The following is a 16,265-nucleotide window of genomic DNA, read 5'->3' as shown; positions in this document are numbered from 1 at the left end:
ACAAAGGATCATCCACCCTGCGGTTCGAGGAAAACATCCTTCTGACTACAGCTGCGGCATCTAAAGTAACGACTTGTCTTTTTTAGAAACCATCCGGATAATCCAAATACTTTTAAAACAAAAAACTGAACTGCTGCTAAACTGAAGTTTCACGCGTAAAAACGCCCCAAATTGCCTATAGATTGTGATTCTCTCACCCTTTCTTCCTCTCTCCCTCTTTCTGCTTCCCCTCATTTACCCCATATACCTATTCTGGTATCTCTCCACACGACTAAATTAGACCAAAGATGATAAGAGCACAAAGCATTAGAATTCCGCCGGGCTCCTCCTCCTTCCAGCCATGCGTCCTAATTAATGGGACACCCCCAGTCGCAAAAAGCCCCGCACTGGACTGCAACATAGTCAAAGAGTGAAAGGGAAGAGGGCGAAAGTGCCACTGGAGATAATTGATTACCTACCAATCAATGATAACTTGTTAGTAATCGTCAACTCTTTGGACCTCGCCATTTTCAGGGAGGATTCTCACTCCTGCGGACTTGCAGCTCCCGAGGATCGACAACAAGAGCACATCACATCTCGGAATAAGATTTTCTGTTTCTCCTCCTCTTTTTCCCTTACTTTTTGTTTTGTTTATTCCCTACCTTATTGTTATGTGACTTTTTTCACCTATAACCTCGCTAGTTTCTAACTGCTGAATTTTTCAACCAAGTCCTAAAAACTCTGCCTTCAACCAATGATGACATCCAAAGAAGTCAAATGTGATGCAGTGGAAAACAGGAGGCGAAGTCCGCTGGACCACTTGCCTCCTCCTGCCAACTCCAACAAGCCGCTGACCCCCTTCAGCATCGAGGACATCTTGAACAAACCGTCTGTAAAACGAAGTTACACGATTTGCGGCACAGCTCATCTAATTTCGTCCTCTGAGAAGCACCGTCCGTCGAGCATCCCTCTTTCCAGCCGAGCTCTCCTCACTCAGACCTCCCCGCTCTGCGCGCTGGAGGAGTTGGCCAGCAAGACTTTCAAAGGGCTGGAAGTCAGTGTTTTACAGGCTGCGGAAGGTAAATCTCAAAGCCAAAATAAAACGCGTTTTTAATATTACACTTTAATTACTTTATTTAATGCCATCAAACAGAAATTAAAGTAAACATTCAGACTGAACGATTTTTTTTCACACTGAAAAGTGCTGATTATTTAATTTCCCAGATTAAAATCTCCTATCGTGTGAAGGAATTTTTATTTTCCTTTCGGATATAATCGAATTAAAAATAAACTAAATTTATATTTTTATTTCTTTATAATAATCACCACAGTCTTTCTTTAAATTTCATGGCCTTCTGTGTTTTATGCTTAAATTATTCAGTGTTATTATTCAGTTCCTACAACAAAATGACCCGAACAGAACCGTTCTCATTATGTTTGTGTTTCTTTTACGCACATCCAGCAGCAATGAAGAAACCTCACATCTGCATTAAATGACTGATTTTTAACTCATCTCCCCCTCCTCCTTGCAGGCCGTGATGGGATGACCCTGTTCGGTCAGAGAACCACCCCGAAGAAGCGTCGGAAGTCTCGGACAGCGTTCACCAATCACCAAATCTACGAATTGGAAAAGCGCTTCCTGTATCAGAAGTACCTGTCCCCGGCAGACCGGGACCAGATTGCACAGCAGCTGGGCCTGACGAACGCGCAGGTCATCACATGGTTTCAGAACCGGAGGGCAAAGCTAAAACGGGACCTGGAGGAGATGAAAGCCGACGTGGAGTCGGCTAAGGCCATCGGCCAGGTCCCACTGGACAAGCTCGCCAAACTGGCGGACTTAGAGAAATGCGCCAACGGCACGCTGAGCCACCCGCGAACCGAGTCCCCTGCGCGGGGAGGCCAGCAGGAGCACGAGCTCGCTCAGAAACTGCGGACATCGCCGCTGTCTCCCTTCTCAGACCACACAACTAGTAAAGAGTGCTCAGAGGACGAGGACGTGGAGATTGATGTGGATGACTGATGGCGCAGCGAGGAGCTAGATGGTCTAGAGACGCGCAGAGACAATAAAAAAACACAAAAGATCCTACCGAGGACTTGTAAACTTACTGCTTATATTGTATACCATATCTCGGAACATGTACCAAAATGTAACGACTTTTATATCGGCACAGATCGACTTATTCATAGTGAAGCATGAACGCAGAAGAAGAAATATGCAGCGATATTTTACGGTGTATTCATTAGCAGACTCTTACTTCTTTCGGTCAAAGCAATATGGTCTAAAAACAACATGAGTAACGGATTATTATTATTATCATTATTATTATTATTATTTTACACTATATACCAACGAACACAGCACACAGTTACATTTTAAACGCATACACGCGCATACACACACCTGTCCTATTATAAGGCCTATCCCCACACACACCATAACGAAAGTGCTCTGGTTTTCCATACTGTTTGCATGAAAATGCATGATTTGATTTGTGATCACTATCTATTTATTTTCTTTTTTTATATTATTTAAATGTTTTCATTTTGTATTTCCTGTGAGCCAAATCTCCCCTCACTGCCGGATCTCCTTCTCCTCCTCATCGTCCTTTGGCTGCGGCTCTTCAGACTTCAGCGCTCGATGACAACAGGAGATGAAAAACTCGGACGACCTCTCTCTCTCTCTCTCTCTCTCTCTCTCTCTCTCTCTCTCTCTCTCGCTCTCTCTCCCAACCACTTCACTCTCACAATTAGGCGTTTTAATGGGAATGCTCCAACGATGCCGAAATGCAGCAGTTCATATTGCGGTGATTTTGAGAGGCTATATAGGCTACTTTTTAGATTATTTGTTTGGATACAATAGATTTACAGTTATAAATTTGTTATGTTTTGTACACCTGTAAGTGCCTTCCTAAAATCAGGACATTATTTGAAAACCAATGCACAGACTGTATTGTATATAGGCTACTATGGGAATAAAAATGTCTTTTCAGAATATTCTTTTATGTTGTAATTCTTGAATTTATATCCAGCCTTTTTAACTGATGAAAGGGGGGAAACGATTTTTCAAACGGTTCTTAATGCCAAATCTGCTCGTGTAAGCTCATCAGAAGCGGCCTGTGGTTTTAATACTAAGCTATTTTGTTCCTTTGTGCCCTTTTTTCTTTTTTTTTCTTTTTTTTTTTTTTTTTTTTTTTTTCTCTAAACATTTTGTGGCCCGGAATTCTACATCCCTCCTTTCACATCCTAAATGCGTATCGTGGCTTTTTGACCCTAAGACGTGTTTCTCAATTCGTGCTAAAAATTTATGTGAGAAACACAAATCTGGTGCCGGGAGAAAAAAGGCGAGGATGCCACAAAAACACAAAGTTTTGGGCCAGTTTCCCCGGGCCTTTATAGAGCCTTTTTTTGTTCTGCGGGACTGGGCCGTAATTTTGAGCGTAAAGCATGAAAAGTGGGGACAAATGAGCAGCGTTCCCTGATGGGACGAGCCACAAAGGAACAGGGCCGGTCCCCCGCAGGCAGCAATACTGAGACAAGTGTGTCCCACCGTACAAAAAGGACGCAAACGTTTGGAAGCCATATGGTTTTTGAAATTTCCTCACAATTTCAGACAATTTGATGGATTGAGTTAACCCTCCTTTTAAACTGTTTAACTGGGTGCGAACAAAGGCCATAATGCCTACATAGACTCTCCCTTCATGAGGGCATCTGCGGCTATTAATGTCTAGCCCCTTTCTTTGCCCGGCGTTTTGAACAAGTCAATGAATTACAATGAAACGAGCCCCCCCTTTTTGTCTTTATCCGCTTTTTAGCTCTGGAATAATATGTTTGACTTCTGTCCAAAAGCGTTTTTCTAAGCAAGAAATGGATTTTGTTGGAAGTGTTTTTAATGTTAAGTAGGGGAGTCATAAAGAGTTTGTGACATTTCTGCCAAAGTCTGGTTAGGGAGTCTTTTGTTTGTTTTCTTCTCATCTTTTTTTTATTCTTCTTCTTCTTCTTCTTTTTTTTTTTTTTTTTTTTTTTTTGTCTTTAAGGAGTTTAATGAAGCTGAAAACATGGTGTGAGAAAGAAACTGTCCAAAAGAAAAACTCAAAGGCGACCTCCCGTTTAACTCTCTTTGTTAAAAGAAAGGATAAGTTGTGCTGTCTTCTTGTGACTTGTTTTATAGTGTTTACTTTTTTCTTTTTATAATAATTTCTTTAGGTTACTTGGGGGGAAAAAGCAGGTCTACATGAATACGTTTATAGGCCTGTAAGCATTTAATAAGGCTGGGGTCATTGTGGATCCTGTGTTAGCAAATTAGCCCTGAAAAATACTATTTCACCTTATTGTTTATATTTACAGCTATAAACCCTTTTTAATGATAGCTGTAATTTTTTTACTATTTACATGTCAACAACTGTGCTCAGCTACAGTGTGATGCTTGTATAGAAATGTAAAATTATAATACAGTTTTGATGTCTTAATAGAAAAATGATCATTTTTGGCAACAATATTTTTTTTAAATAACTTAATTATTTTATATATTACTTGTTAAATGTTTACATGCTCATTATTGAAGTGAAAATAGATAGTAAAAGAGTCAAATTTAAATGTATTTAGCTTTAACCTTTCAATTAAAACATTGCAGCCAAAAGGAAAAAAAATCCATTCAGTTTTATTATTTACAAAATTGACATGCAAATATGAAGATGTTAATTCAGAACTTGTACCATTTGTACTCTAAGTGTGTGTTTCGGAGTCTATTCTGAAGCAAGCATATTTATGAAGGGAGAGTGTTAAGGCAAGCTAAGTTTATGGATTTCACTTGCTTATTTTATGAGGGCTTGTCAGGCAGACCCGGTGATAAGTAATACTACAGTCTGAGGGACCACTTCGTGGTAATTAATCTGGAGGTCTTAAGTGTATTTCAGTATTTCACTTCAAGATAGAAAAAAAATCACTACTTCAATCGTCCGGAAAATTGAAGTTTGATGCATGAGTCCCTACTGAAACAATAGTACAGCCTTCTCTCTTTTCATCCCTTCCCCTCCCTTATTTTTTATAATCTGCCTGTTTCTCTTTTACTATTTGCACCTCGTAGGAAAGTGGTGTCAGGCAGGTTCAAACTGCAGTTTGATTTATTAACTTAATGTTTTTCACCTTCTTTGCTTAAGAAGACAGAGAAGAAAAACATAAACATTATACGCTTCAAATATAGCTCAGAGTTTTTATTATTATTCTCATTACTGTTATTATTATTACTGATGCCACTAGTATAAAAAGGGGACATGTGAATGACTTTATCTTTGCCTGGAGTTAAACCACTCTATATTTCTAAATAGAGCCAAAATGTAGAGTTTTAATCATAGCCTTCCTGTGGAGCCAGTTAATACTTCAAACTTCAATTTTACGGGCGATTGAACTAAGCATGTTCCTGACAGAATTGATGTATGTATTAATTTCCTTTAACTGTTGATTAATTAGGCTGCGCTGAAGGCTCAAATGGAACGGTTTATTTCAGAAATTTGCATATTAATCAAATTCTAGTTGATCATTCAAATAATCAAGACTGTGTGATTTTTGTAGCTGAAACCAGAAAACATGAAACACAGAAAAAATAGATCCTGTTAAGACTCCAATGCTGCCACTGCTGCATGTGCAAAAATTAGATATCTAGATTAAGTCAGGAGGAATATTTGCACCAAACTGTTCATACAATTTTATTGGAACAAACGCTAATTATCTTAATAGCACAATAACATGAAGTGTAGCTTATAAATGAACAGGAAAGTATATAAAAGAAGCAGAAGACAATCGCTGGCTGTCTTGAACATTGCGTAGTCTTTAAATTAAAAAGGAGATATGTTGGGTTTTTGTTTAAAAATATAACTTTTTAGTGACGGAGAATAAAATCTAAATATATTGTGGTTGAAGTAAAAAAAACTTTGGTTTATATTATGAATAGTCTGAGATGTCTGAAGGTAGATTTAAAGAATTATAAGAGTTATTATATATATAAATTTGGATTTTGGTTTGGGGATGACGATGGGCAACCCTGAAAATAGATCCGGCTTAAATGGCACCATCATTAAGAGATCACTATTTTTAAGCAGAGATGTGAAGCAGGAATGTAAATAAAATCCTGACAAGCCATTAACAGCACATAAATAGACCCCCCCCCCCCCCCCCCCAAAAAAAAAAAAATAAAAACTATGGATGAATCTGTGGCTGTGCAATGCAAGCAAGTTAAAGTCAGCTATTCTGTAAATCGTTGGCTGATGTGAGGAAGAAACAGACACCTGCTGATCTTTGAAAGTTTGAGGGGGAATCTTGAAACAGTGAAATAAAACAAAGCCAGAGTTGTCATGTACGATGTCCATAAGGAGCAAAAGTCATCCAGAGGCCAGAGGGTGTCTTTATACAGACACAAGACCTGCACCTGGAATGTAAAATGAAAGTTTTTCACCTTTGAATACATTTTGATTAAATGAGTGGCGGTGGTGGTTTTGTGGGGTTGTACAAATAAAATAAATAAATAAATAAAAAATAAGATAAGCTACTTAGAAATTCTAAGTAGATCTAAAGTTTAAAATTGTGTCTAAACAATCCCTGTGACCTGAATCCTACTGTGAAGGTATAATAACCAGTATGTAAGTGTTAAGGCCAACGTTACATCTGACCAAAACAAACTAGTTTTTTAAAAGACAGTTCAGATGAATGCTGCACATTTTAAAGAAAAGAGGAAACAAGAAAGAGGAAATGTAGATGATGATAAACTTTAAGGTCTTGGTTTCATAAGAAGCGACAAACAGAGACCCCTGCTGGCTCTTACATGGCAGTGACTCTGCTGGAGCCAGCAGGTGTGTTTGTATGTAATATACACATTTAATGTGTTTTCCTTTCATGAACATAAACTGGGTGATTGTGGGAGGTAGTACAAGAGCTGACAAAAACTGTTACACTGTCATTGTAACAGAAATAAATGTATTTATATTATCTGTGAGAATAAAGGTTAAAAAGCATTGATATGTAACTATAACTCTTTAACTGAATAGTTCCATTAAAGTTTTTAATAGAACTATTAAATTAAAAACCAAATATAGAAGAATATACTGCAGAGTGAGTGCAGTATCTGACGAGGTTTATAGAACTTTGTTGTGATATTTTAAGTCTGAGTTTGTGTATTTGTGTTAATAACTTACTAAACTTACTGTAGTGCCAATATGCTGAATTTGTGCAGTTACAGCGGAAGAGAAACTGAAACACAACGCTGCCACCCTAACCTTAAATGCAAGAGCACATTCTACCAGCATCACCAGCGTTCTACTGTACACGGATGCGTTGCTTATTTAAGAATGTAATAGTTATTAGGCCTGCAAGCACTGGATCTAAATTAACTAAAATATTGAGGTTAATTTTTTTCATTTTAAAAAGTTTCAAATGAATATTTTCTGCACTCATCTCACAGCTTCAAGCCCTTTAAAAGATTAAGATTCTCCTGATGCACTAGTGAGGGATCACCAACTGTGGCCCTGTTGAGCCACTGTCCTACCGATTTTACATTTTTTCCAAATGTACATTTTTTTTCATTAATAAAGGAAAAAATAGCTATTTCTAAAATAAGTAACATAAATGATATTAAATGAACATTTTATGAAAATCATGACATTGCTTTTGATCTGTGCTTCAACAGAAATATAAAAAAAAAGCATGATGAGACCCAGAAACTAATACTTTGTTGAACACTCCTTTGAGGCCATCACTGCTATCAAGTGTTTTCTGTAACTCTCAATCAGACGTCTGCACCAGTTCACAGGTATTTTGGCCCATTGCTCATCAGCACGTGCTTTTATTAGTCCAGGACAGTTTATTGATTTCTTCATTTATAATTATTCTTCTTAACCACAATTCAAAAGCAATTTCTTATTTAACTAAATTAGAATTTAGCTATTCTTTTTTATTATTATTATTTATTATTACTTTTTCAGTTTGTGGTTATTTTAGTGATTATTGAGAATTTTGCCTGTAATGGAAGAATATGAATGAATTTGAGGACGATATCATCACATCACACTCAACTGGACGAAACTGTAAAGACTCTGCCCTGATTATACATGAACATAATTAGCCTCAGATCATCAATTATGTCTATCTAATCAGGGCAACATTTGTGAATACAATGGCCAGTAAAAAAAAAAAATGGCTGAGGATACTGAAGATATCAAGAAATCTTTGGGCTTCATGTCTCAGGAAATAACTAATGTGGCAAAAGAGCAAAGAGGCCTCAAGGAATTGCTTGAGGAAATCAAACAATTAAAGAAATTGATACAAGAAAAGGACAAGAAAATTGATCAGCTGAAAAGAAGAATTGATGATTTGGAACAGTATTTAAGAATGGATGATCTCCTGATATCAGGGCTTGCCATACAACGCACCTATGCACAGGCCGCAGTGGGATGGATGGAAATCTGCAAAATCAAGCCCTGATCTGATGACATATGAACAACAGGTAATAAAGTTCTTTGACAGTAAAGATATTATAATGGACATTAAAAACATTGCTGCTTGCCATATTTTGCCTCATAAGCCCAGTAAAAAGCCAAATATTATTATTTGCTTTACTAATAGGAAGTACAAAATAGAGGTGATAAAAAATGCCAGAAAATTAAAGGGCACAGACGTCTATGTGAATGAGCACCTAACCAAGAGAAAAGCTGAAATAGCAAGAGAAGCAAGGATCTTAGGAAAAGAAAAGAAGTTTCAAGATACCTGGACAAGAAACTGTAAAGTCCTGATTAAGCTGAATGGATCGCCAGAGCAAGCAAAAGTAATAGTCATAAAGGATCTCAAAGAACTGGATCAATATAAATGACTAAACCATGTTGTGGATTACCAAGAAGGAAGGTAACAGAATATGACAGACAATAATTGGATCCATGACAGATGGACCGGACTCAACTACAAACACAATAAGAACAGACTTTGGTAATTCTGATTCTGATTATGAAAGTTTGTAGTTCAAAATGTTTGACAATACAGAGTATAAACAACATAATAAGCAAAATTATCTTGATCCTGAGAACAATTTAATTCTCTGCAATAGCAATCAGAGACCAGGCATTGTGAAGGTCAGACTTCCTTGTTCAAAATGGAAGGTTATAAATCATTCTTCAAAAGTAGAACTTCTGTTAAAGGTGGTGGAGTAGAGTTATAGATTGATCAGAATCTGAGATGTACATTAGTTAGTAACAAGAGTTTAGCCTTGGACCAAGTTATGGAATGTGTCACTGTTGAGATTGAAATAAATAAGTCAAGAAATGCTTTGATCAGTTGTGTATATCGAAAAAGCAGGGTCTTGGATTAATACATTTCAGAAATCAATGATTGATCTGTATGAGAATATAAAATAACAGGAAAATTGTTTTTGTTTGTGGGGATTTTAATATTCACCTGTTGAATCATCCTGTTATTTATTTTTCCTTGTCTGTCTCATTGCTATGTCTGTTTGCACACCAGTAAGTCACAACCTTTTATGGGTACTTTTGGGGTGTTTACCTACACAAAGTAGAGCCAGCTGGTCCATCCTTTTAATTTAGGAAAAATTGGCATTCATCAGTCTAAGAGGAAAGATACGACCAGTTCTGTGGTCTACGGACATGTTCAAGAATCTGATGGGAGATTTTAATAAAATATTTCTCAAGCGCAACTTAAGAACAAATTTAAGAAGATTTGTAAGAAGACATTGATGAATGTGCCCGATATCTACAGTTCCTCAGCACAGTCAGCACTGGTTTGAGTCCCAGGTCTTAGCAGCTTGTGATCACTGCTAAGTAGAGATCACCCTACTTTTATTTTTTAAAAATGTACCGCAATTATAATTTAAAAAAAAGGCACAAAACTACCCAGTTCCAGCGATGCTGATTTAGATAAAGTCATATATGGGATAAGCTTTGTGCCACTGGGGAGCGAATCTGAATTCTTTATATTTGAATTTGAATCATTCAATTTGAATTTGAATATGCCTGTTTGAATATTTGCTTAAAAAAACTGAATCCAAATTACCATATTTGATATTGAATCTTTGTTTTTTGAATGTGTATATTGGTAAAGTTGAAACTTTTGTATTTGAAAAAATTCATTCCCTAATTCATTTTCATAGTTCAGTTTCAGTTCTCTCCATTCAAATTCAGATCTGAAATACAAATTCAAATCTGAAATACAAATTCAAATCTGAAATTCAAATTCAAATCTGAAATACAAATTCAGATCTGAAATTCAAATTCAGATCTGAAATTCAAATTCAGATCTGAAATTCAAATTCAGATCTGAAATTCAAACTTTTGTGCCACACATCCGGGACCTGACGTGAGGCAAAACTAGTCGATCGCAGATGGAGTAACGTCAGTTTTGTGCAGTTGTTCTCATCAGCTACAAGCAGAGGGAGGGCGAGGGGAGGGTGGTGGCGGGGAGAGAGAGGGAGAGATGCTAAGATCCAGGCCAGCCACTCTCGCTACAATGGCAGTTACCGCTTCTGTAGCGGTAGTTACCGTTTCCTCAACGGTCTCAGCGGTTTGCCATTGTGGGCTGGTTGCAGACTTTTCACATTAGTGGTAACTCCTAATGCACCTCAAGTGACCTACATAGACCATGTAGACTATAATGGACCAGCTTGATCTTTTGCGTTGGTTTGGAAACATTTTAGTAAGTAACTCGCCGGGCTGCAGACACGCCAGATCATGTCTGTGATGGCGCATCGTTGTGAAAGCAGCTTGCAGGCTTATTGGGCTCCATCAGTCCAGGAGAGACGAGAATGGAGCAACATTCTGTCGTCCCGCAACGCCCCAACCAGCAGGGGTCAGAGTCCACAAACGTTAAATCTCCATCCTTCAAACACCACTATGGACATGCCAGTATCTTTATGAAATGTCACGATCAACAGCAACGTTGCATTTAATTTTAAATAGGTCGTCGCCTGTCTTTCTGTCTTAATGACCTTGCTTGCTGAGACAGAAAGACAGCAAGCCTGCAAACTGCTTTCACAACGATGCGCCATCACAGACATGATCTGGCGTGTCTGCAGCCCGGCGAGTTACTTACTAAAATGTTTCCAAACCAACGCAAAAGATCAAGCTGGTCCTATAGCCTACATGGTGTATGTACGTCACTTGAGGTGCACATTAATCTGTGCAAACTTACACATATTTTTCTTGTATTAGGAGTTACCACTAATGTGAAAAGTCTGCAACCAGCCCACAATGGCAAACTGCTGAGACCGTTGAGGAAACGGTAACTACCGCTACAGAAACGGCAAGTGCCATTGCAGGAACAGTAACTGCCGTTGTAGCGAGAGTGGCTGGCCTGGATCTTAGCATCTCTCTCTCTCTCCCCGCCACCATCCTCCCCTCGCCCTCCCTCTGCTTGTAGCTGATGAGAACAACTGCACAAAACTGACGTTACTCCATCTGCGATCGACTAGTTTTGCCTCACGTCAGGTCCCGAATGTGTGGCACAAAAGTTTGAATTTCAGATCTGAATTTGAATGGAGAGAACTGAAACTGAACTATGAAAATGAATTAGGGAATGAATTTTTTCAAATACAAAAGTTTCAACTTTACCAATATACACATTCAAAAAACAAAGATTCAATATCAAATATGGTAATTTGGATTCAGTTTTTTTAAGCAATTATTCAAACAGGCATATTCAAATTCAAATTGAATGATTCAAATTCAAATATAAAGAATTCAGATTCGCTCCCCAGTGGCACAAAGCTTATCCCATAGCCATAATGTTTCTAACACTGTGAAATATATGTATTATCAGCCAAAACTAAGAAAAGAAAACAAGAAAAACTTAGGTGGGTTTAAGCTCAGACTAATCTGGGAAAGACTAAAACTTTATGTGAATACATTTTTTTCCTGTCCCACTTAATCAGCTAAATTAAAAAAAAACAGCACAGGATAGTTTATCTAAATCTGTTTTTTTTTTTTTTTTTTTTTTGTTCCTCATTAGTTCTAAAACTAAACTGCTCCAATGCAATATATTTTCTAATTTTACTCAATTTTTCATCATGAAGAGGACAGGACAGAGAGATAAAAAAAAAAAAAATCCCTTACTCATTGAGACTGAGTCAGGGATACCTGCTGAGACAGAAATGAAAAAAACACAAGTTAATGTCAATAATAATGTCATAACACTCAATATACATATATACTTATAAAGGTAAGCCAGGGATACCTGCTGAGACAGAAAAGGATAAGCACAAGTTAATAGCAACAACAATGTCATAATGACATTGTGTTTGCCATTGCACATTGTTATACACACACGAACATAAAAACCTGCTGAGAAATAAATAAAAAAGCATAAGTTATAAGCTATAACAATGTCATAACACATTAGATATATATACATTAATAGCAAAATTCCACATACCTGCTGAGAAACAAATGGACAGATTGTGTATATATGTATATATATATATATATATATATATATATACATATATATACATATACATATAGAATCTGTGACAAAGGGCAGCCTTGGCGGAGTCCAACCCTCACTGGAAACGATTCTGATTTACTGCCGGCAACGCGGTCATACAGGGACCGGACAGCTCGTACAAGGGGGTCCAGCACTCCATACTCCTGGAGTACCCCTAACAGGAGACCCCGGGAGAGACGGTCGAACGCCTTCTCCATGTCCACAAAGCACATGTAAACTGGTTGAGCAAACTCCCATGCTCCCCCCAAGACCCTGAAGAGGGCGTAGAGCTGGTCCACCGTTCCATGACTGGGACAAAAACCACACTGCTCCTCCTCAATCCGAGGTTCGACTATCCAATGGACCCTCCTCTCCAGCACCCCTGAATAGACTTTACCAGGGAGTCTGAGGAGTGTGATGCCCCTGTAGTTGGAGCACACCCTCCGACCCCCCTTTTTGAAGAGGGGGACCACCACCCCAGTCTGCCAGTCCAGGGGAACTGTCCCCGATGTTCACTTGATGCTGCAGAGGCGTGTGTCACGTCCCCTGGCCTCTGACCTTGTGTTAATTGAGTTTTCTTTTACTGAACTTGATTACCCTGGGTTGTTCTGTAATATTTTGAACCTGTTTTTTGTAATAAACAATTGTAAATATTTTAAGTTTTGTCCAATTTGTTTTGTTACCGACCCGAATACCCTTGGTTTTGAGTAGGGGTCGTAACAAAAGTTCAATTCAGTTTGCAGAAGAACAGCTCCCGCTCCCACAGCACTTGCATCTATCTCAAGTTTAAATGGGCTTGTGAGATCAGGGGCAGCGAGCACTGGTGCATGTCAGAGAAGAGCTTTAGCGCTGGCGAATGCGTGCTGGCATTTGTTGGTCCATTTAAATGTTTGTTTTGGACTTACCAACGCAGTCAATGGTGCGACAACCGTAGCAAAATTCCTGCAGAAGTTCCTGTAATACCCCATCACACCCAAGAAACGGTGGAGTGATTTTCTATTTTCGGGGCAAGGGAACTTATCAATGGCTTCTATTTTAGCCTTGAAAGGACCCACTTGTCCTTCCTGACATAGTATCGCTTCATTTTTGTCTGAGCAACTTTTAATGCTTCCGACGCAAAGCTACGAGCTTTCTTCAGCCTAGCTCGGAAGGAATTTACGTACTGGCATACGTTCGTGTCGGGAGAGAGGTGGCTGTCTAGAAGGGTTTCTTTTAAAACCTTTAACAGTCCCCAAACCGAGTAGCCAAATATAAGTTTCGCTGGGCTATAACCGAGTGACTCTTGGGGAGCCTCTTGTGCAGCAAACACTGTTTGTTATTGTAATCAGTAATCAGCATGTCAGCGAAGACAGCCCTACAGCATCCAGAGCCCTAAGTAACTCTGGGCAGACCTCATTCAACCCCAGGGTCCTGCTACCATGGTCTATTCGGAGGTGCTGGAGAGGAGGGTCCGTCGGATAGTCAAACCTCAGATTGAGGAGGAGCAGTGTGGTTTTTGTTCCGGTCGTGGAACACTGGACCAGCTCTACACTCTTTTCAGGGCATGGGAGTCGCTGAACCAGTCTACTTGTGCTTTGTGGACTTGGAGAAGGCGTACGAGCTGTCCGGTCCCTGTACGACCGGTGTCAGAGCTTGGTCCACAATGCCGGCAGTAAATCAGAATCTTTTCCAGTGAGGGTTGGACTCCGCCAAAGCTGCCCTTTGTCATCGATTCTGTTCACAACTTTTATGAACAGAATTTCTAGGCGCAGCCAAGGTGTGGAGAGGATCTGTTTTGGTGGCCTTAGGATTGGGTCTCTCCTCTTTGCGGATGATGTGGTTCTGTTGGCTTCATCGGGCCGTGAGCTTCAGCTCTCACTGGAGTGATTCACAGCCGAGTGTGAAACGGCTGGGATGAGAATCAGCACCTCCAAATCCAAGACCATGATCCTCAGCCAGAAAAGGGTGGAGTGCCTTCTCCAGTTTGGCAATGAGGTCCTGCCCCAAATGGAGGAGTAAACGTATCTCGGGGTCTTGTTCAAGAGTGAGGGAAGGATGGAGCGAGAGATCAACAGGCGAATCGGTGCGGCGTCTGCAGTGATGCAGTTGTTGGTCTCTCATCTCCGTCCCGCATTTGGATGCTATCTCCATGTATCACAAAAAATTCTATTCTAGGTAGTTCAAGGCTTTTTGTGTTTTGTTTGTTATTTTGTTCTTTTTATGGTCTATTCTCTGGTGTTTTTGGTGTTGCTTTCCACTGTCTGCTTTTTTAGTTTGTTTGTTTGTATGTTTGGTTTTACTATTTGTATTTTCCTCCTCTGTTTTAGCTACTCTATTATGTTCTGTTCTGTCTTTGTTTTTTCTTTTTTGTTTGTTTGTTTTTGTTTGTTTGTTTTGTTTTGCGTTTCTTTTTTGTTTTTTCTTTGGAGGCTTTGTGGTTTCTTGGATTTCTGTAGTCTGTCTTTAAATTCTAATCTTGTGTCCTATTTCATGTCCAAGAGATGATCCTCTATGTGCTGATCACTCATCTCAGTTCTGCATTTGGATCCTACCTCCCAGGGTCTCTGTGTTTTGATTGACTGATTGATTGTTCTGTTTTCTGTTTTTCTTGTCTTATTTTGTAGGTTTTCCCTTTTGTTTTCTGTTTTGCTTTCTTTTTCCTGTCATTAATGCACCTGGTTTGTTTTAGCTAACTCCCTTAGCCTGTTTCTTGTTAGTTGTCCTTTGTGTATTTAAACCTGTTGGTTTCAGTTTCTCCTTGCCAGATTATTGTTATTACTTTATTAGTACATTTTTCCTTGTAGTTGTAGTTGTTCCCTCAGTCCACTGTTTCCTTTTTTTCAGTTTGGTTTGTGTTTTTCTGGAAGCTGCTGTAGCAGTGACTTTTGGGTTTTTGTACATTTACTGCCTCTATTCACCTTTCTCTTGTTCAGTTAAGAATTTTGGGTCCCCCACACTAGGCCCTGACACTATCTCCTAGACACATCTCCATGGATCACAAAAATTTAATCCATGTTGTTCTATGCTGTTCTTTTTTTTATCTGCACATTTTGTTCTGTGAGGTGATCTTTTAGGTTTTGTTTTGTTTTGTTTTTTTGTTTGTTTGTTTGTTTGTTTTTTTGTTTTTTTGTTTTTTGCTTTTAGTTAAATTGATATTTTTTATGTGTGTTCTTCTACTCTAGTAATATCTGGTAAGGGACAGGTTGTGGGCTAGTTATCTTTCCGTGTACTCTGAAATTGTACAGACAGGTGTACTTCAGCTCGCCCCAGTTGCTGTTCACCTTTAACTTTACTAAACTGAACATGTCCTCCTTATGGTCCTGTGGGGCATAAAAAAAATGAGTGTTAGTGTGAGATGAGGGACATATGTAAATAGAAGGTGAAAATGAAGCAATAGATTAGATACATTTTATGTATGCACATGCTCACATGCATGATAGCATAGCATTATACTTACCTCTATCTTAAAAGTTTGGAACTGGTCTCCATCATTGTTATACATAAAAGTTCAAATGAGAGTTCCCTCATCTTCCATTGTTTTCTTTCCCTGGAAGATAAAAGAGATGTATTTTTAATTAACACTTTATGTTCTCTGTATCTGTAAAGTTTAAAAGGGTTAGACAGGATTTTGGCATCAAAGTAATGAGAAAATAAGAAACTGGTGACTTACATAGACAGAAAACTCCTTAGGTGCACTTGATGTCATGCCAGATGGAGACACCGACTTCAATATGTGACCCAGCGTCACATGGCTGATGGGGACTTTGTGAGACAGGAATATAGTTATGTGTCCTTGCTGACCAGCAAAGGACCAGCAGTTTCCAGGAAGCAGATTTGAT

General features: G+C 38.8%; 1 protein-coding gene across 1 annotated transcript; it reads left to right on the top strand.

Annotated features, from left to right (window-relative positions):
- The first annotated feature begins 733 nt into the window (after positions 1-733).
- Positions 734-2,877, top strand: lbx1b (ladybird homeobox 1b). Its single transcript, XM_041984175.1, has 2 exons — positions 734-1,058; positions 1,512-2,877. Exons 1-2 carry the CDS (start codon positions 734-736, stop codon positions 1,997-1,999), a joined length of 813 nt encoding a protein of 270 aa, XP_041840109.1. The 3' UTR covers positions 2,000-2,877.
- Positions 2,878-16,265: the final 13,388 nt, after the last annotated feature.

This window comes from Melanotaenia boesemani, chromosome 4 (assembly GCF_017639745.1).
Source record: "Melanotaenia boesemani isolate fMelBoe1 chromosome 4, fMelBoe1.pri, whole genome shotgun sequence".
NCBI classification, from domain to species: Eukaryota; Metazoa; Chordata; class Actinopteri; order Atheriniformes; family Melanotaeniidae; genus Melanotaenia; species Melanotaenia boesemani.
Note: the sequence above shows the minus strand (reverse complement) of the source record. Positions and strands in the feature narration are given on the sequence as shown.